Source organism: Hippoglossus stenolepis, chromosome 22 (assembly GCF_022539355.2).
Source record: "Hippoglossus stenolepis isolate QCI-W04-F060 chromosome 22, HSTE1.2, whole genome shotgun sequence".
Taxonomy (NCBI): domain Eukaryota; kingdom Metazoa; phylum Chordata; class Actinopteri; order Pleuronectiformes; family Pleuronectidae; genus Hippoglossus; species Hippoglossus stenolepis.
Genome location: NC_061504.1, coordinates 12,283,938 through 12,299,260, shown reverse-complemented (window position 1 = coordinate 12,299,260; position 15,323 = coordinate 12,283,938). Strand labels below are relative to the sequence as shown.

Below are 15,323 nucleotides of genomic sequence, written 5' to 3'. Positions count from 1 at the left end.
ATTGTCAAGTTAAACGTCTCAGGATCTGCTCAGTTATTTAGCAAATTAATCTACGTAAAAAATATTTTTACGCAAACTGAAAAGCAGAAGATAAATGCCCTGACATCTGATTTTGTATATAAGCTTCACCAATAAAGACCAAATGCTACACACCGTCAGTCAGACAGGAGAAAGCAAAGCAGAGCAGACTCCACACGGTCTTGTCATTCTGCAGTAACTCGTGGGTCCAGTTCTTGGGTCCAGATCCTCAGTGTCTCATGAAGTTTACAGACGGAATAAATAAGATTGGCATTCTGTTAACCGTCTGAGATATTTTTCAAACAGCTTGTCCATCCAGGGATTTGTCTCATTGTCTTGGACAGCGTGTTACCACTTCTCTTTCTCTGCACAGTTAACGTGAAGGCAGGTAAAGGCTGTCACTCTGTTTCATCTGATTGTGTCAGGCTCAAAGCGAAGACTTACCCTGACCCCCTCTCGAGTGGCTCAAATGACAATACTGAGAGGGGTCAGCCGGGGACAGGCATCCAAATTAAATGGTTAATGATTAGCTGTTTGACTTGAGACACACTCTGGGCGCTAAAATGATGCGAGGGGGCCAAGGCCGACCTATTTTCTGTTGTTTGCGCATCCGACGGAGGGATGACGTGTTGATTGCCCTGTGTCACTTGTATTTATTGCTCTAATGCAAAGGGAAAAGGTGGTGTAAAATTGAAAGGGGGTGTATTAGCTGTCAGCATGTTTTCATTAGAGGGCGTAGAGAATCAAAGCAGACGGTGAGAGACAGCCAGGGAGCAGCAACAGGCAGCTATGCAGGATAAACCCCGTATCCTTTTTAATGTGCTGTGCTGGTGAGTCATCCATGTTCTTCTCACCTCCCTTTTAGAAGAGTATGTGTTAGTGTTAGGTTGTAATGTCAATTAACCTTGTAACTAGTGGCACAGGATTATTTTCTTCTGCAGTGACGTAGACTAAACGTCGTTTAAAGGGATAAACGGGTAGACATATTAAAGATAAAGCCAAGAGGTCGTGTTTTAATTAAGTTACATCTACACCCTGATAGTTCACAACATGCTCCTGGCATCTAAAGTGTCCGCTTCTCAATTTTGGGAATAAATTGAAGGAATTAATTCCGGAGCAAAGTGCAGCCCTGTTGTCAAAGCCTGTTTTGACTGCAGATGCATTGCCCTTTTTTTTATTAAACTTAAGTATCTCAAATTATTTAGAGCTCATGGGATAATGAGCAGATTACAGTTGTCACTTATTTGTGAGAATTGACTTAAGGGGATTTCCATCATATGAATAAATAAAATAAGTAAATACTTGAGTCAAGAATCAGTTTCAGATTCGTTAGTTATGTGATAACCTTTACAGTTTCATAACAACCCATCTAAAAATACAAAAACCTGAGACAGACATTTTTTCTGTAAGTCAAAGGTAAAATAGTGATATCAGAACGTACCTATAGATTGAAGTTCAGGGGGTTTGTAAACAGACGGACCGAGTTGAATAAAAAAATCTTTTGAATAGTATTAGTTATTGGTTCTCAAATGAATAGCAGCTGCTGTTATGTAATGTCTGGTTGTCTTTTTTGATATTCTGTATGATGGCTGATTCTGGCAATATCCACTGACTCCTTATTTTAGTGCTCTTTAGAGATTGCACGACGTTGTAGTGAAAAGGAAGAAACATAATCACGACACTGAGCTGTGGAAGCGTGGAACTACTCTCCTCATGGCGGTGGGAAAGTCTATACTTACGGTCTCTGCCTGTAGTTTGCGAAGATAATGTTGCATTTCGAGAGTTATTCTCTACTCGGCTACTTCAATTTTGGGAAAATGTAAGTAATTCTAGGACTCTGATAGTCCTTCATATCTGTCGTACTTGATATAGGCCTTAGATTTTATTCATCATGTTCTTAAAAAGGCTTCAATTTCACCACTTATAATTTAATTGTTTACAGGCAGTGTTTGACAAAGCGGTATCTTTTTCACTTTGCCTTGACATACAAACTAATCAAAATGCATTTATTTAGAATTTCGGCAGCATTTCAGCCCATTCGAGATGGTGAATTGTCTCATTCCCCCATGAACAATGTGCTGTACTCCTCCCTGTGCTGTTGCCACTGTACAAATGTGGAGTCATAATTCTTATTAAACCTCTAGGCTGCAAGTGTGTGTGTGTGTGTGTGTGTTCGTCCTTGTGTCTGTCCCTACGCTGGCCGTCCTGATCTCGTTCCCTATTAAGTCGCCGCTATTCCCAGTGCTGCTTCCCTTCCGCCGTCAGTGGCTTTATTCTTTAATAGCCTCAGTCCCTTGCACCCTCACCGCCGACCCCCACCCTCCCACCCCCATCTGTCTGTCAGTAGCAGTTTCACACAGTCACTCTTCCCTGGCCCCTAATTCTGCTCCACCTCCTCTGAGCCGCACACACGCGCACTCGCACAGCTCCATCCAGTCTGCACAGCCACCCACGCACAGTCAGTCAGCATGAATAGAGCTGAAAAACTGTCATGCATCATCAAATGTGCGAAGGCCCTTTTGAATATATGACTGTGCCTTGAATGTGGAGGCATTTGAATGGGCGGCTGCAGAATGCGCTCTGTGCACATGGATGAATGGGTCTCTGGCCAACCAGACATGCGATGTGTAAAAGAGATGACTCTATAACAGGACGACGGTGGTATGCGAGCGTACAGCTGATTCAACCTCTCTAGTCTTTCGGTCATTGTGTTTAAAAAAAAAAAAGCAGTTGATGGGATTAGATTTTACCTCTGTTCTCACATTCTGTGGCGGTGGCGTACCTGAAAGAGGTGAAAATGTTCGACCTGCCCACAGAATGTGTGTCATTGCCGTGCGGCGCTGTCGCCTCCACAGCTTCCTATCAAAAACGCTGATTCCTTTCAGGGGAACATGTTTTTTTTCTTTTTTCTAGAGGCCCAGTGACGAACTCGCGACAAACTTTTGTTTGACTCTCTCCTCTTGGGAGCGAATTGTCCGCAGTACTGCATCCATCTGTGTTCAAATCATCCAGCACACGATTAAGTCTTTCCTTCTCTGATGTGAACATTTGTAATCTAATATAAAATTCCACGATAGATTTAAGTTTAACATCTCATTACGTACATATATTTAATCTAGATAAAGCCAAATTGAAATACTATTAAATATCTATAAAATGTCTTGGAAAGAGAGCTATTTGCTTCTTCTCCAAGGCTTTCTCGAAATTACTGGCTATTTTATGTTTTGTACGTAAACAGCAAGTTTAGTTTCTGTGCATCATCCATATATTTACTAAACCGATATCTTTTCATCACACAATTTACATTAAAATGAAACAAATGCTGAAATTGTTTTCTCCTCTGTTTCCCTCCCCAGGTCTAAGCGGACAGCTTGCAGACATCGAGAAGCGGAAAACAGTGTTTGGGCAAAATTTTATACCACCCAAAAAGCCCAAAACTTTCTTACAGTTAGTGTGGGAGGCGCTACAGGATGTCACACTGATTATCCTAGAAGTGGCAGCCATAGTTTCACTAGGCCTTTCTTTTTATAAACCTCCAGATGCCAAAAGAGATAGTAAGTACTTCACATTTTTCATTTCTATTTCCTGTACTTTGTAGTAATTGATGCTGCTAATGGATATCAGTCTTTTTTATTTTGTTATAGTTTGTGCTTTTAAATGTGCCTGAATGATGGGATGGTGTGATAATGGTTTGATATTAAGACTTGCCCCTGTCCCCCTGCAGACTGTGGAAGGGCTGCTGGAGGCATGGAGGATGAGAATGAGGCGGAAGCGGGCTGGATCGAGGGTGCGGCGATCCTTCTTTCAGTTGTCTGCGTTGTGCTGGTGACGGCGTTCAACGACTGGAGTAAAGAGAAGCAGTTCAGGGGCCTCCAGAGCCGCATCGAGCAAGAACAGAAATTTACAGTCGTCCGTGGAGGACAAGTTATCCAAATTCCCGTGGCTGAGATCGTAGTCGGCGACATTGCACAAATAAAATATGGTAAGAGGAGCAGTCTCTTTAATTGGCTTATGTAGTTAAATATAAATCTGACTTGATGGATAATAGATAAGTCTGTCAACTCGAAATGCTTAAGATGAATATCATGCAAGATTCATTCACAGATAAATGCTCTCATTTCAAATGTTCTAGTTTTCTTTGCTGCTGTTGCTCCTAATTAAATGTGTTTTTTCCGTGCGTGTGTTTCAGGCGATCTCTTGCCTGCCGACGGCGTCTTAATCCAAGGCAACGATCTGAAGATTGATGAGAGCTCGCTCACAGGGGAGTCGGACCACGTCAAGAAAACACAACAAAAGGATCCAATGCTTTTATCAGGTAACAAGAATCCTCCATTTCATTCAATTTTTTAAAAAGATGTCTCCTCGCTGGTTGTGACCAGAAGACACTGAAGGTTGTGCATTTTGAAAGATGTTATTGAAACCATAGCTTTAGCTAAATGATCTTCAGTGCATCTCTCTCTGTCTCTGTGTGTGTGTGTGTGTGTGTGTGTGTGTGTGTGTGTGTGTGTGTGTGTGTGTGTGTGTGTGTGTGTGTGTGTGTGTGTGTGTGTGTGTGTGTGTGTGTGTGTGTGTGTGTGTGTGTGTGTGTGTGTGTGTGTGTGTGTGTGTGTGTGGCTCCACCACTGCTTTTGAATCCCCTCAGCACAGGCCCGTATCCTTTCTGCCGTCACTCTCACTAATGAAAGAAGAGCATCCTGCTAATTAACAAAAGCATGAGCGAACTTTTAAATTTCAGCCTCTCACTGTTGTCACTCTCCCCTTACTCTTGACTTCAGCTTCTTTTCTTCTTCTTTTTTTGTGTAAATCAACATAATTTTCCTGTGTTGTCAGCTTAATAGCGAGTCATAGGTATTAATCGCCGGAGAAACCATCTGAGACTTATTTTTATTCAGCCCGACTGACAATTGGCTTTTGATTAAAGGCTGCTGATTAAAGGGTTGAAGTGAATTTGCATCAGTGTCTCTTTTCTTGCAAGTGCACCATTCCTTTTGTAGTTATTGCCTGCATTTGAGAACCTACATTTATTATTCCCTCTCGCGTGTGGCTGAAAATGCCACTTGAAAGCTCTGCTAAACCACCTTGTCAGAAGGCAAACGAGTGCAGCTCGACATTAAGTCTGAACCAAATTGAAAAATCCAGAGCGACAAATAAGTTAGGAAGGTATGTTTGCTCCAGTATAAACAGAAACAAGGGCATATGTCGCCCTGGAAACAGAGGAAACATCGCATGCATGATTTAGTCAGATTCTGTACATAGCCTCTCCCTCCCTTTTCCTTATTGACTCACATTTTATTTTCCTCCTCCGTCTCAAGGCACCCATGTAATGGAAGGCTCAGGGAAAATGGTGGTCACTGCTGTGGGTGTCAACTCTCAAACTGGAATTATCTTCACTTTACTCGGGAGCAGCGAGGATGACGAGGAGGGTGAGGAGGAGAAGAAAAAGGAAAAGGAGGAGAAGAAGAAACAGAGGAAAAGTTAGTGTCTCTTACTACTTATTTCTTATACTGCTTTCCATTTTGACTTTATATATTTAAAAGAGAAATATACTAAGACTGTGAAAAAAAGCATAGTAGTTATTCCTTAAGAATATACTGAAGAAAGTATGAAAGTACTCACTCCATGGTGTATTTTTTTCTCTGCAGTCAAAAAGCAGGATGCAGCTGCGGAAAGTCGTAAGAAAGGTAAGTTGCTCACACACACACACACACACACACACACACACACACACAGCTTAGCGCCTACCTTTACATCTAAGCCTTTAGCTTAATCAGCGGCTCCCTCCCCATTGAACGGCGCCAGATGTACGTTACAGCCTCAATCTGTTAATAATTGGCTGCAGTGGTTTTATGCAAGTAATGAGGAGATGCATATTTCTGCATGACCCCGTGTCGGCGTGTATTCTTGGTACGGGATGTTCCTGCTCCATCCATTGTACTGTCCGACCCTCCCTTCTGTCTCTCCCTCCTCTTCTCTCGTCCTTCCCTGGCACATTGCGCTTTGAGCAGCAGGTGCTACTGAATCCAGTTATAGCGATTAGTGATGAGGAGATTAAAGCCATGCAACAATTCTGGGGCCAGAACATCTGCTTTCCCACCCATCTCTCCCTCTCTCACCGACTCTCCCCCCCCGGCCCCCACAGTTTGATTCCTATTGGTGTCCCAATCTGAACTGTTCACAGTCGAACTACGAGACTTGCACCGGCTGCGATATCAGACTGACAACAATGATAATGAGGCTGTTTAGTGGTAACTCAACCAGCTAGCCAGGCCTGCAGTCCTCCTGGGACGCCATGATCACTAGTGCTCGGGTCTGTGACCACAACCCTGGCGCTAGTCCCTGGTGCACAGATTCCCTCTGCCTGCCAGGAATCAACAGTAATCCTTTAGACTGAGATTACACAGGCCATGTAAGTGCAGAACATGCCACAGTCCACAGCAGCTGCAGTAGTGCGGTGTTAATGCCCCTCCTCTCCCTGCCGCATACGTCCAGACACCGTGCCACGCCGCTGTCCATACCATAGTAAACACAGCTCTTAGCACAAATTAGACCTGAAAAGCAACAAGGCAGAAATTACACAGGGCTCCTGCATAATGATTTAGCAGTTTGCAGTTAGGAAAAGTTAACTGGGGGATGAGAGATACGTCAGTTTTTCCTGCAGCCTCTGTGCCCCGCAGAACTGATAATTTTATCATGATGAGTGACACGACAGGGACTGGCCCCCGCTGGCTGCTTCTCCTCCCTCCTTTCGCCATTAGAGGCTTTGCGTCTCCAAGGTTACCTGGTTAGATGTGGGTTTGGGATTCCTGTCAGTCCTGCGGGGAGAGGAGAGGGGGGGCATGGAGGGTTGCTGAGGAAGAAGATTTATTGGAATTTAACTGGCAACGACTGCCGTGGTCGCTGTCGAAGAAGTAGATGAATCCTCAGACAGATCCCGGTGCTACCAGCTAGTTAACCTGTTCTTTAAATCTCTTTAGGGCGAGGATGGTAATTACATTTATAAATCTTTGAGCTAATTACTTTGCAGTCGGATCACTGCTAACAGGTCCATGGATAAAAGGGAAGTAAAAAAAAAAATAGCATCCTATAATTTTGAGTGATGTGACATCTCCTCCTCTTTTCTCATAATCTGTTATTTTTGTCACATACAAATAAAATATGGGGATAAAATCTGAGAAAACAGTCTACTTTTTCTTGAGCTAACAACACCAGAAAATCTATAAAACAAATGAAAAGGTGAAATATTTTAAATCTTAAATAAATAATAGTTTTTTATTGACCTCACAGAGTTTATTAAATCACCGGTGCGAGGCTAAAATGTTTTTATTTCTGGTCTTTAATCTAAGCAAATAGGCAAAATCTAGACATTCAATTTGACACCAGTAAAATGTTACAGCCAGTACATTAGTGTAATTTTAAGAGCGTTTCATTTAACAGCTTTTCCTTGTTGCTGCAGCTAAAGCACAGGACGGTGCTGCGATGGAAATGCAGCCTCTGAACAGTGACGAGGCAGGCGAGGCCGAGGAGAAGAAAAAATCCAACCAGTCAAAGAAAGAGAAATCTGTTCTCCAGGGCAAACTGACCAAACTGGCTGTACAGATCGGCAAAGCAGGTGAGCCGTAGTTCTACTGGGACTTAATCATCTCCGACTTTCTGCGATCTTTTTCTCCTCAAAAAATCATCCATTATTAGTAGCATGTTGTTGATATCCTCATAATTCCCTGACTGTCTTCTTCCCATCTCCCTCCCAGGTCTGGTTATGTCAGCCATCACTGTTATCATCCTGGTGGTGCTATTTGTAGTCGACACCTTCTGGATCCAGAATCTGCCCTGGGACAAGGACTGCACTCCCATCTACATTCAGTTCTTTGTGAAGTTCTTCATCATCGGCGTCACTGTTCTGGTGGTGGCGGTTCCCGAAGGCCTGCCGCTCGCCGTAACCATTTCCCTGGCATACTCCGTTAAGGTAAAGTCCTCCTGCCAAAGCGACCTGTGCTTAGCGCGGACCAGCTTGCACTTTAGCCTATTAAAACTAGCCACCATGCTGTTAAGACTTGGCTAACTGATACCCTAAAGCAAAGCAAATGATCCCATCTGCTTAACTTGTTTGCCAATAGAGGACTTCATCCCATCAAGGAGCTATTCATTTTACTCGTTTGCACACATTTCTTTTTACGACAAGTTGAGATTTGCGGGTGCCTTTCTGCTCGTGAAGCTTAATTTACAGTCACTGTCTTTTAATCATTTAATGATTTGTTTTATCTTCCTACAGAAAATGATGAAAGACAACAACCTCGTGCGTCACTTGGACGCATGTGAGACGATGGGCAATGCCACCGCCATCTGCTCCGACAAGACCGGCACCCTCACAATGAACCGCATGACCGTGGTGCAGGCCTACATCGCTGAGAAGTTCCACAAGAAAGTCCCGGAACCAGACAACATCCCCGCTTCCATTTTAGATGTCCTGATTCTGGGTATTGCAGTCAACTGCGCCTACACCACCAAGATCATGGTAGGCTTGTGAAATGCTTTTGTATTGCCTTGTTATTTATTTGGCTTTAGGAAAACACTGACCGTCTTCTCAATTTATCTGCAGCCTCCGGAGAAAGAAGGAGGCTTGCCACGGCAGGTGGGTAACAAGACCGAATGTGCCTTGCTTGGCTTTTCTAATGACCTGAAGCGAGACTACCAGGCCATCCGCAATGAGATCCCCGAGGAGAAACTGTACAAAGTCTACACCTTCAACTCGGTCCGCAAGTCTATGAGCACCGTGTTGAAGTTGGCTGATGGCAGCTACCGTATGTTCAGCAAAGGAGCCTCCGAAATTCTCTTAAAAAAGTAAGAACACACTTCTTGTCTTTTGTTTTAATCCTTTGTGGGGTTTTTTTTGTACACTGGATTGCATGGTGGGTGTATACCCAATAAAAAGTTATTCTGTAGGTATTTACTTGCTCCAGCTGGCCAGACTCTGCCGTGAATGATATGTGTTGTGGTTTAAGCAGCTAAGAAGTTCAAGTCCATCCCACCCAAGCCCCTTACTTTGCAACTTAAAAACAGGGGCTGAGAAAATGAGCCGGTAACAACTCTGTAAGCCTCTTAACCAAGCAGGCTTCTTTCTAACCCACAGGGCTTAGTGTGACTCCTTACTACTGCAGCTCATCATTCACACCCTTTGTCTTCTCCTCCTCTTCCTTTACTCCTTTGTCTCACCTTCATTATCTTTTAACAATCCAGCATCTATCTTCCTCATCCACATTTCTGCACTCCATCTCTCTTAATGCCTCGCTCCCACTTCTCCCTTCTGTCTCTTTACCCCCTTCTAGATATACGGTTATATATTAATATATCCTCTTTTCCCTGCCCAGGTGCTATAAAGTCCAGTTGGCAAACGGTGAGGCCAAGATATTTCGCCCACGGGACAGAGATGACATGGTAAAAAAAGTGATCGAGCCCATGGCCTCAGAGGGCCTGAGGACCATCTGCCTTGCGTTTAGAGATTTCCCTGTTTCTGAGGGGGAGCCTGACTGGGACAATGAAAACGACATCCTCACCGGACTGACCTGCCTCTGCGTGGTGGGCATCGAAGACCCCGTGAGACCCGAGGTAGGCAGCTGCACGCAGACATTGTAATTGTCTTAATTGGAAGAATTTGACTTCATTAAACAACGCTAAAAACGGAAATTAGACTTGCTTGTTCCTGAACTCCTAAACGGCCCAACAAGCACTTCTGAAGAAGCACACTGGCAGCTAAAGGGGTTAGCAGCTCCAGTGGACTGTGAGACACTGAGGCGGAGTAAAGCAGGGAATTTGAATGACAGGAGATGCTGCTTCAGGCTTTTTTTTAAAAGCGAGATGCGACACCACTTTTGCACGAAGCATGAAAATCTGAAATAATGCAGCAATTAAGATATTCAGGCATTTGAAGGGGCTGCCTCCTCAGTGAGACAAGTAAATGAAAAAGAACTGGGTCATTAGTTTGTTAGATGCTCAGCTTTCTTCTTCCATCGCATATTTACTTTGTTCAGGTCGAACACACTCAGCTATTTTGCAGAAAACAAACCACATGTTGTTTTTAAAAAGGGACAGATTTTAGCAGCGAGAATCCGCCACCCAATTTCTATAAATCTAAACCCCGACCAAATCCTAAAAGCTGTTTCGTGTCAGCAACGATTGCCTCACAACACAAAGAATCTTTTATTTCAGTGTTTAAATACGAAAGTAAAAGCGTAGCCGAGCTTAAATTTTGAAATCCCCAGTGATGAAGGCAAAAAAACCAACACGCATTTCCTCCTTAATTGTGTTTCCGCTCTCCTCCAGGTCCCAGACGCCATCAGGAAATGCCAACGCGCTGGCATCACAGTGCGAATGGTGACTGGGGACAACATCGGCACAGCTCGAGCCATCGCCACCAAGTGTGGCATCCTACTGCCCGGAGACGACTTCATCTGCCTGGAGGGAAAAGAGTTCAACCGAAGGATACGGAACGAGAAAGGAGAGGTGGGCCACAGCAAAACACTGTACCTCAGAGAGACTGTTGCAGATGTGCTGTCGGGATTCTATTAGGTTTTTTTCTCCTGTTTCTAGATTGAACAAGAACGCATTGACAAGATCTGGCCCAAGTTACGAGTACTGGCTCGCTCCTCACCCACAGATAAACACACCTTAGTGAAAGGTACTTCTGTTTTCCTTGTTTTGGAAAAAGTGTTTCATTGTCACTGTTTATTTGGCGGCTTTTGAGGTTTAATTAAAAATTGTCTCGTTTTATTATTCTAGGTATTATAGACAGCACAGTAATAGAACGGAGACAAGTGGTGGCAGTGACGGGAGATGGTACAAATGATGGTCCTGCCTTGAAGAAAGCTGATGTCGGCTTTGCTATGGTGAGTTTTCTCTCTTACAGTTGATTCTGAAAAAATATAGAAGCGTAGCGATGTTAAATACGTTGTGACTAGATACAGATGCGTCCCTGATCATCGTCTTTTCATCTCCAGGGTATTGCCGGCACAGATGTAGCCAAGGAGGCGTCTGACATCATCCTGACCGACGACAACTTCTCCAGCATCGTCAAAGCCGTCATGTGGGGACGCAACGTCTACGATAGCATCTCCAAGTTCCTCCAGTTTCAGCTGACCGTCAACGTGGTGGCTGTCATCGTGGCGTTTACCGGAGCCTGCATCACACAGGTTAGACTTAGATCAAATCCGAGAAGCTACACTGGGTCTGATATCATTTTTATAAAATATAGAAATACACGCCGTGCACCTTCGAACTGTCTCATTCGCTGTATTTTGTTTCTAATGAGGCATATTCCTTTTAATTTCCTCATGCATTAGCAATCATAAGCACCTGTTAAATTCCTTAATGATTTTTTAATATGTCTTTTGTAGTCGACAGTAGATGTGTTCTGAAGCTTAATGGAGTGACTTGAGTGTCTCCAATAAAAAATGCTGCAGTTTTTTCAAGACATTAAATATTAAATATCTTATTTCCAAAAGAATCCAGTCACGTAACCACAAATCCTCAAAGAACCAGTGCACAGAAACCAAATCTCTCTCATATCAAAACATTTGGTTCACGACAACTCGAACGTCTCCTATAGATGCTCCAGATTTTCATGATATTTTGAGAAGTTATAAAAAGGTGACCTAATTTGTTGTGCCTCTCCTCCGCCAGGACTCTCCTCTCAAAGCCGTACAGATGCTTTGGGTCAACCTGATCATGGACACCTTCGCCTCACTCGCTCTGGCCACGGAGCCCCCCACAGAGGCCCTGCTGCTAAGGAAGCCATATGGCCGCAACAAGCCTCTCATCTCCCGCACCATGATGAAGAACATCCTCGGCCAGGGCGTGTTCCAGCTCGTCATCATTTTCTCTCTGCTCTTTGCTGGTAAGACGCTGTAACAGGCGTAGCTCTTTGTGCAAATGGAGCCAGTGAAGTTTCTCTGTAAAATCGATCCAAACCCTGATTGTTTTCTGCAGGTGAGAAAATCTTTGACATAGACAGCGGCAGGAACGCTCCCCTCCACGCCCCGCCCTCCGAACACTACACCATCGTCTTCAACACCTTTGTAATGATGCAGCTTTTCAACGAGATCAACGCCCGCAAGATCCACGGGGAAAGGAATGTTTTCGATGGCATCTTCAACAACCTCATCTTCTGTAGTATCGTCTTCGGTACCTTTATTATCCAGGTAAAGTGCGACTGCAGACATTTGATAACTTACCTACTTTTTATTGGGTCAATGTGCTTCTGACTTGTATATGAAAAGAGATTATCCTCACCACAAAGTGTTGACCTGTAAATATTAAATGGCATTTTCCTCTCTAATGAATTCCACCTGTCTTCCTGCTCCTCTAGATTGTCATCGTGCAGTTTGGAGGGAAACCATTCAGCTGCGTGGCTCTGTCCATCGACCAGTGGCTGTGGTGCACATTCTTAGGCTTCGGCTCCTTACTATGGGGACAGGTATGATGACACAGTGCAGCTCGGTTCCACCTTAAGTCTGCCAGTTAAGAAAGTGTGAGATTGTACTGCCCTCTAGTGTTGGAATAGGCTTAGTAAGGAGGCTGTGACAGAAGGGAGACAATGGTTTTATAATAGTGCGTAGTACATAACTTAAACTTTTATGTATCAACCTGATTTGTACTAAGCTGTTTGTATTTTACTTTTTTATTTATTTCTCATCTCCTCCAGGATATATGTATATTTTTATATCCTGGCCATTGACAATGAAGTCATTTTTAAATATGATGTAGGGCTGCAACTATCAATTGGTTTTTGTTATCTGCATATTATTTTCCCAGTTAGTTTGTTGTTAAGTGGAAAACTTCCCAGAGGCCAATGTGGCAACATCATAGAGCCTGTTGCATCTGATCAATTCTGCAAAAGTAATTTGGTGGAAAATCAGTTGTGAAGCAGAAAAGCAAAAGATCTTCAAATTTAAGATGATGAAATCATAGAATGTTTGGAAATTTAGCTTAAAAAATTACTGAGAAGATTTGTGAGTTTTTACTTAACAAATTGATCAAAAGATAAATCTTCTCAGCTGTAATATGATGTATTATCATGATATAAAACGAGTTAGGAGGAGGGAGCTTTTTATAGACGCCAACGTAAGAAAACTAAAACTGATTATGACTGATTCTGAAAAGGTCTTGTGTCTGTGTTTATCACCGGATCGTTGGCTGACGTGTCGGCAGCCGTTAAAAAGATTAAGTACTTCGTCACAACACCATCATTATCTGCTTTTTATTATTCCGCTTCCGAGAACGTTGACATCCAAGTGTGTAACTCGGAACAAACCCCGATGACGTCAAACCGACCGTCTCTCACCAGCCCTTTGGCACTGCTGCTCATTTTCTGGGTCACTGGCTGCTTAATGTCGGCGATGTACCCAGAAGTGTGGATCGTCCTGCAATAATGAAATGTCACTTTCCCCCTCGCCGAGGAGCGTGACATCACCAGCCGGCCGGGCTTCTCATGTACATTGCGATGTCTTCCAGGTAATCTCCACAATACCCACCAGCCGCTTAAAATTCTTGAAAACGGCGGGCCACGGCACCCAGAAGGATGAGATCCCGGACGAGGAGCTGGAGGAGCTGGATGACATGGAGGAGATCGACCACGCTGAGCGGGAGCTTCGCCGGGGCCAGATCCTCTGGTTCCGAGGCCTCAATCGCATCCAGACTCAGGTAACCAACCAACCCTGCGTACCCACGAAACACTGCACCCGACACCAAGGGAATCAAAAGCCATAAACCCTTTAACTCTACTGCTCTTCCAGCTTAAAATCTATGTTTTTGTTCTCTTCACTTGGCACTTTTTAAAGAATGGCTTGTGCCCTTAAAAAAAACGGCCCTCCTCTGATTTGTTCTGTTCTGCTTCTGAGCTAAAGCAGGGTCCTGTGCCTATTTCTGACTCGGCCTGAATCTATCTGCTAAAAAAAAAAAACACGACTAGTTTGAAGGTACTGATGCGCAGCAAGTGAATTTAGGATTGGATAGAAAGCAGGAGGGAACAGCTGATGGTTCACAGACTGTTGGCGTGGCTCTAGCTGTAAGTACGACCGGATCCTGAAGAGAAAAGCGTGAAAGTGAGGTCATTCTCCGATCAGTGCCTTTAAACCCAAACCCAACCTTTTCCCTCTCTCTTTAACTTTAATACCTGAATCCAATTTTCCAAGTGACATTTTTTCTCTATGGTTACTGGTGCCTTTTCTTTATTTCTTTTTTCTCCTCTGGCTGTGTTGTGTTTTATTTCCTCTGGGCTTTTTTCTCCTGTCACGCTGTCTGATTCTTTGCAGATGGATGTAGTGAGTGCGTTCCAGAGTGGAACTTCCTTTCAGGGGGCTCTAAGGCGGCAGGCCTCCAACTCCAGCCAACAACAGCACGATGTAACCAATGTTTCTAGCCCTACACATGTAGCCTTTTCTACTACCACTACTGCCACTGCCGCCAACTCCGCTTCTGCCACTGTGGGGTGTGAGTGTGCGTGTTCTCCTCTAGTGCATGAGACTTTTATTTTTTTTACTTCTTCTGTTCTTCTAACATCTCCTCCACTCTTCTTCTCACCTAACGTTGACACTTTTACTCTCTCATGCTCCTCCAAATGTTCTCCCCGTTTCCCCCCCACCCCCAAAAAATGGCACCAAATATACAACATCTTCCATATTGCTTCGATAACACTGCTGTGTGTATATATATATGTTCCCTGTAACCAGGTCGCTTCTGGCGTCAAGGTCTTTTTTCTGTGTCATGTTTTCTGTTCTGCTTCCGCTTTGAAAGGTTTAACAGTTATCTCAGGGGAGGGGAGGGGGAGGGGGGATGATTTGCATTTCATATTTGACAAACAAATTCTAAATTGACAGTCGCCAGGTTTGTCTGCAGCTGCCTCCGTCTGCTCTGTGCCCCCGTGTAGCGCCCATGGGTCTGTGTCGCAGCTCTCTAGACCAGCTGGGTAAATGTTTTGAGTATATGCCCATGATCACGGCACTGAAAACCAATAAGAGACGCAGTAAACCAGGACGTCAGTGGATTGTCTGTGTCGGTGAAATAATGAAGACTTCTCCTCCAGCCGTGGCTCTTCTCTGGGAGTTTGCTGTGTGAAAAGAAATGGGGGGGGGGGGGCAGAGAAGAGGCCTATAGAAAAACACCTCTCATAGATGAGAGCAGAATGTCCACGTCCGTTTGTGGGTGAAAACCGATCCTCTGATTTGACTGGCGGCAGATTTAAATTTACGTATTGCAACGCCGCAGCTTTTATGCAAAGTACCGGTACAACTTTCAACTGTTAGCCGCCGCTTTCA

At 44.1% G+C, this 15,323-nt stretch overlaps 1 protein-coding gene across 5 annotated transcripts in view; it reads left to right on the top strand.

Moving 5' to 3' along the window:
• The window catches only part of atp2b1a (ATPase plasma membrane Ca2+ transporting 1a), a 34,136-nt gene that overhangs the window by 13,637 nt on the left and 5,176 nt on the right, over positions 1–15,323 (top strand). For 2 of the 5 annotated variants that reach the window (XM_035147082.2, XM_035147086.2), the window contains exons 3-20: positions 3,375–3,572; positions 3,743–4,000; positions 4,208–4,333; positions 5,331–5,492; positions 5,661–5,699; positions 7,472–7,627; positions 7,767–7,981; positions 8,288–8,530; positions 8,615–8,856; positions 9,384–9,621; positions 10,336–10,515; positions 10,603–10,690; positions 10,792–10,898; positions 11,010–11,201; positions 11,692–11,905; positions 11,998–12,209; positions 12,377–12,484; positions 13,522–13,710. In XM_035147082.2, the coding sequence (XP_035002973.1) occupies positions 3,375–3,572; positions 3,743–4,000; positions 4,208–4,333; positions 5,331–5,492; positions 5,661–5,699; positions 7,472–7,627; positions 7,767–7,981; positions 8,288–8,530; positions 8,615–8,856; positions 9,384–9,621; positions 10,336–10,515; positions 10,603–10,690; positions 10,792–10,898; positions 11,010–11,201; positions 11,692–11,905; positions 11,998–12,209; positions 12,377–12,484; positions 13,522–13,710 (3,167 nt within the window). Of the gene's footprint in view, positions 1–3,374; positions 3,573–3,742; positions 4,001–4,207; positions 4,334–5,330; positions 5,493–5,660; positions 5,700–7,471; positions 7,628–7,766; positions 7,982–8,287; positions 8,531–8,614; positions 8,857–9,383; positions 9,622–10,335; positions 10,516–10,602; positions 10,691–10,791; positions 10,899–11,009; positions 11,202–11,691; positions 11,906–11,997; positions 12,210–12,376; positions 12,485–13,521; positions 13,711–14,321; positions 14,506–15,323 lie in introns of all 5 variants that reach the window. The other 3 variants (XM_035147081.2, XM_035147085.2, XM_035147084.2) reach the window with 3 other exon arrangements.